The 5825-nt window shown below is 54.1% G+C and overlaps 1 protein-coding gene across 1 annotated transcript; it reads left to right on the plus strand.

The window, feature by feature from the left end:
• Positions 1-1107: 1107 nt before the first annotated feature.
• On the plus strand, positions 1108-5452 carry EMH_0035260 (uncharacterized protein; the record flags this gene model as incomplete). Its single annotated transcript, XM_013494956.1, is given in 8 exon segments — positions 1108-1232; positions 1492-1645; positions 1806-1911; positions 2606-2687; positions 3134-3613; positions 3617-4508; positions 4512-5278; positions 5392-5452. Coding segments are annotated over 8 exon segments (2667 nt in total).
• Between the last annotated feature and the right edge of the window lie 373 nt (positions 5453-5825).

The following is a 5825-nucleotide window of genomic DNA, read 5'->3' on the forward strand; positions in this document are numbered from 1 at the left end:
CATCCAGGAATCCTGGGGACAGCAGCACCAGGGCCTGGCGCTAGTATGGAGGGAAGGCAGCCTATCGTGATATGCAGCACACCCTGTACCAACTGCACTTGTGTAATGCGCGCTTTCCGGCCGTATTCAAGAACGGAAGCGAGTTGCAATGAAGCTGCAGAGTTGAGGTGAGAGTTTCTGCAAAACTAATGGTCTCGCTCCCCTGTCCCCAGGTATCCGGGGTGTTCAGCTCAGGACCTCGGGGTGCGGTGTAGGAGGCAGCCTAACTGGAGTTGCAGTGCGCCCCGCTGTAGCTGGCGATGCAAGCCAGCCTCACGTGTGAGCACAAAAATACTGCATACTTTACCTCTGTATACAGTTATGGAGCGTTTGTATTTGCTTGCAGGCAACCTACCAAGGTCAAGTGAATGCTACTGTGCTAACTGTAAGCAGATCGCTACGGGATGCAAGGCCACCGGATATGCAAGCATGGCTTTGCCGCTCCTTGTGCAAGCAGTAACTCTGCGGAAAACTGTTAAGCACAAGCTTGCCCCTCTCTAACCAGCTCCCAAGCGAGCAGAAATATACGCGCCAACTTCAGATAGACGATGATTCAAATCTTTAGAAACTGCCCTGCGGGACGGTTGGCACGTGGGGCCNCGAAATAAAGTCTTTTCTGGAATTTAACTGCTGGCTGGCGCTGGTGATTACACGAGGCAATCGGCAACGCTTTCAACAGGGTCTGCAGCTGACGCCGCTACGTGTCCAGTGCAGCGAACGCGTCTACCTGCGATATATCGAAATACGCATAGAAGTGGATTTTAAACATACATATATGTATAAATGCTTTTTGCAGTCTCCATCTTTCGCCTTCGCCGCTGATCCACAATCCGGCACATGATACATTCGATACTGAAGCCTTCGATGGTCATGAGGGTTGTCGTCGGTAGGAAGAAAAATGAATTGCACTTTAAGTTTTTGCAGGTCTCATTGACTCACCGATAGCGATTTGGTGGTCGGTCTTGTTTCCTGCCCTCCCACTAACCGCATACAACTGGGGTCCTACTCTCACGCCCCTGCTGCATGAACGCAATGCCCTAGACGCACTGCCGCCTTGCCAGCTCAGCGATGGAAAAAGGGTCCGCGCTTCAGCTAACGGATGTGTTGTCAGCGGAGGTGTGGGCCTACACTCCACCGCAAGGAACGGAGGGCGTGTTCACAGGCAAACGACAACGAGTTAGGAGCAAACAGGAGTGAGCTATGTACCCCAGGCATATGCACAATTGAGCAGTGAAACGAGAAATCTAGGCGCTTTAAGNTTAGCGTTGGCCTCGATGTATAACCCAGCACGAGTAATTCCCAGTATACATAAGAGGGAAAGGAACACGCCTATATCCAGGGTTGCAAATGCACACTGGGAAACGACGCAGAGCAGCCTTCGGTCACCCGCTTGGCACCGCAGTACTGAGGCTCAGCTTTATGGGGCCGGATGCATTCTGTTTCTATTGACAGGCAAAGAGAAAGCCGTCGGCGGGAACTCTTCTCGAAGTTCGATGAAGGCATCCAGCTTGACGAGGAGATGTGGTGGTCGGTTACCCCCGAACAACTCGCCGTACATACAGCAGAGCGGTGTCGCTGTGATTTGATATTAGACGGATTTGCAGGGGTTCGTTAGCACTTTGATGGCTCTCTATTTTCCCAGATCACTCGCGGCGCTGTCAGTCGGTGAAGCCATGCTGCAGCTGCTGTCGATGCTGCTGTTGGCGCAGTCTCAGCAGGGTCAGCAACAAAAAGCAGCTGTTTCTAATAGTGCTTGTGCCGCTCAGGCTGGGGGTAACACTATTGCGTTTGCGAGGTCGTGCGGATTTGTCATATCTTGCGAAATAGACCCGGTGCGCATCGAAATTGCCAAGGCAAACGCTGCAGTCTACGGTAAGCACCGTCCGAACTTCTCCCCCAACCCTCCAAAATGACATTTATTCGTTTCAGTTGCACCGCGATCGTAATGTGTACGTAAACCAACGCTGCTGCAGCAGAGGGTTTGCGGAGGTTGGTCTCCCTTCGGGCCTCACCACACCCACTCAATATGCATTCCTGGTACATCCGGTTTGCATGGTAAATTCGCTTTTTNTTGGGGAAATCTTCTTTCACCGTGTCTGTGCATAGCTGCGAAACATTGATTCCACTGCTTCAACTGGGCGCTCCAGTGGGCACTTGTTTTCCCCTACGTGGGCAGTTCACAGTCGTGTTTATTTGCTGGAGCATAGTCCTTGGGACTCATGTTCTCATGCTCATGCTACCAGCGCAGTGTTCAAGGGATAAGTTCTGGGCTTACTTTGCTGGCGCTGCTCCAGGTCCGCAGGTGACCTCGCGCGTAGACTTCATCATCGGGGACTTTGCAACGTTGACATCTCGCCAGCTCCGCAGAGGCACACTGGATGTAGTAAGGACTGATCTTTCATGAACTCACACTCACGGGTTCGATAAGCAGCACCTGAGAGCCAAAAACAATACCTTGAAGGCCGTTAAACACGACGCAACTGGATATGGAGGAGGCAGCCTAGGGACCCCTAAGCAACATCCTAGACTTGCTGAAAGCAGCAGCTGAGCGGCGACTGCTCGGTAGGCACGAGGGTGTTCAGGGTGGTCTGTCTGCTCAGGCCTTCCTTGCTCCCCCCTGGGGAGGCCCAAGTTACAACGCCCGGGAGGTATTTGACTTGAGCCGGATGGGAGGAATGATTGTAGGCATCCGCTACTCCTACCAGACCCTATGCGCTGTTCACAATAGCTATGCAGGCCAGCTCTGATGTTGTTACCCCTTGTTGACAGAACTTTGCCTCAAACAAACAATATTTAGTGCACACCATATGCATTAAATTCCGTGATTTATGTGCATTTCTGATTTGAAATGGGAACCTCTCTAGTCTCATGCAGGCACAAATATGCAGTTTGCAGAAGTTTTCTTTGCCTGTTGCNCGCCCTACGTCTCGCCCAACGAGTGGCTCCTCGCGTTGCTGCATTTCTGTCAGCCTTTGCACGTCCGCTCAGTCCACAGGTGGAGCAGCAGGCCGTTGAGCTGGTAGCTGTCGATATGGGTTCTACGTCGGCTGTGCCAACCCCTTCCAGGGTATATCTTTCGTTGTTTCTCGTGCAGGCCTCGTTCTGTGTGTCTTTTGCCGCTGCTCCGCGCCGCAGCGCTGTTTGCCTTACGAAGAGACGCTGCGAGGAGGGGAGCCGCCTCTACTCAGGGTGGCAATGACATTACTACCTCTTCTCCTGCAGCACATGTCTCAGAAAATACAGCAGCGAATGGCCTGCCAGGAAACTGTGATGGGGAAGAGGCTCCTGCCTGTCCTACAGTGGTGCCTCGCATGCGCATAGAGCTGGCGCTGTGTCGTTCGAGACGAGATGCAGGCAACGTGTCTTTTGAACAGCTCTGCAGTTACGAAGGCCTTGCTCATCTGGCCTCTTGTCTGTGTAGAGTTGTTTGGAAGGCTCGTCCGCGACGCGAAGAGTCTCCTGCGGACTCCGCTGACGAACAAGAGGAAGAACCTAACCCCAAACGCAGACGGATTAATTCTGCAGGTTCGGCGGGACAGGCCTCAGCTCAAGCACTGGCAGCTATAGCGCATGCGCNCCGGTGGGAAGCAGCAGAGGCAGCTGAAGAAGAGATGCAACTTTTGGAAGGGAAAGCACAACTTGAGTCGTACGGGGCGCTGAGAGACTTTGTTAGAGAGAGTCTACAGACATATGCGCATATCGACGACTCCCCAAGGGAATGGAGGTGGCTACCTGTCGATTTGTTGTGGGGAGCAGCTCCGTTGACAAAGGGTTTGATTAAAGACCCGTTTCACATTTTGAGTAGACGCCTGCAGGCTGCACATAAGAAGGGACAGAACGGTAACCCACAGGAGGCGACGGGGCAGGACTCGGCATCCGCAGTGCTGCCTTTTCTGGACGGCTTGTTGCACTCTCCGTTTCCTTGTGCCTGTAGACATATCGATTCCTGGCGATGGCGGGCTGTGGGCGTGACTGCGTTTTTCGGTCCATTTGGAGATCAGCATGGCGCTTTTCAGGCACAGGTCGATGTAGGCGCTCATGGCGGTGATGGGGCTGTTTGTACTACTCGTAGTCATAGTCGCACTTGCGCTTCGGAGCTGCATGAACTGCAGCAGGGGACCGAAGGCATGGAAGCTCTAGAAGAAGGCAAAAGGCTGCGCCGTGATGTCAAACGCATTTTCACAGCCCTTCTTCAGGACGTCCTACAGTTCACCGGGATCCACGCCCCTGACTTCGATCCTGCGGCGGGTGAATTGTCTCAGGAGTCAACAGAAGGAACGCTGTCCTTGGGTCCGTCAGGCCCTACGAGCAACTTTGAATCAGAAAGGCCAGGACCCGAAGGCAATTCACGTTTGGGGGACCCAGACAATGCCAAAGGAGAAGCCGCTCTGTGTTCGTCAGATACGCACCCAGACATCCAGGGGCCGCCACAGCAGGCGGCGAGCAGTATTGCGTGCTTCGCAAGGCAGACNCAGCGCACTTCAGAGGATTGCCCTCCTCGAGCGCGATATGCGGCAAGAGAGAGCCGGACCTCAGACCCAGACCCAGCTAGTGAGGACTGCCACAGTGGATCAGAAGGAGGAAAAACTCGACACGAGTGGAGAGCCTTTGCTCGTCGCCTTGTGGCCGCAGCCGCAAAGAAGGTTGTCAAGGCTCGAGGCGCGTGTGCCAGCGGGAGATGCCGCTGTGGAGCTGGCTCAGGAGCTGAGCCATACGGTGGTTCCAAGGCAAAATGTGCGTGGCGTTCGTTTATTTGGAGTGAGTGCAGGAAGCTGCTGCACAGCTATCTGGCAGCTGCCAGCAGCCACACGACTACTCTGCGTCTTGCACTGCCTCGACTTCCCTCGAAGAAAAAGAGAAAGAAGAGGCAGCAAACGTCAGAAGCGCCATTGTCTACAGAACCGCTGCCACCGACGGCTCGACAGGACTTTCTTCGGCGCGTAATGGATGCGTACCTTTCGTCACACTGGGCCTCCACGGACTCGCAGACAAGGACAGAAGCAAAATTTACATGCTCACCTCCCGCTGAAAAGGACGTTGTCAACGATTCGACAGATAATGACCGCGGTGACCAGACCCCCAAAGAGGGAGAAACACAAGATAGGGGAGGAGAGGATGATCCGGGGCTATGGACTCCCGAGGAAGTGCTGCACTGGCAGCTTGGCTGCAGCATGTGGTGCAACTCAGCACTGCGTCTGCTCAGCGCTCACCACCTGGCGCCGCTACTGCAGCTGCATTCGTGCGCGGGTAGCTAGGAATTGGCAAGAAAGTCACCTTGCGTATTGGCTCTGTTCGTGAATGGTCTGACTGCTACGGGCAAAAGCGGCGGGGCTGCGCCGTTTTTTTTTTTAGATGGGGCGACGTTACGAGAGGCGTTGACCAGGACTCCGGCCCAGAGATATCTCTTTGGTAGGATGTACAGCAATGCGCATCCCACCCTGCTAATGCACCGACCCATGTATGGCATGCAACCATCGATTCGCAGCAGCGGAACCCCAGCAGGCGGTAAGGCCATGCATGGGCAGGGGATGCAGCATTCATCTGAGCTCTTCATTTTGAACTGCTATATCTTACTCTTTGTAGACCTCTACTGGCTTCTTGACTGCTTCTCCGGGCGTGCGGAACTTCTGCGCTCTCAGTGCACAACACACGAGGTCTTTCAGCAGTTTAGGCCATCCTGTGCGGCAAGTACTGCTGCTGAGTAATGCTGTTCTGCTGCTGATCCCTGCAAAAGGCGGCTTGGGCTACAGCCTCAACACAGGGTGTAACGTAGTCTCTATGCAGCA

The sequence above is a fragment of the Eimeria mitis genome, genomic scaffold, assembly GCF_000499745.2.
Source record: "Eimeria mitis Houghton genomic scaffold, Emh_scaff1355, whole genome shotgun sequence".
NCBI lineage: Eukaryota > Apicomplexa > Conoidasida > Eucoccidiorida > Eimeriidae > Eimeria > Eimeria mitis.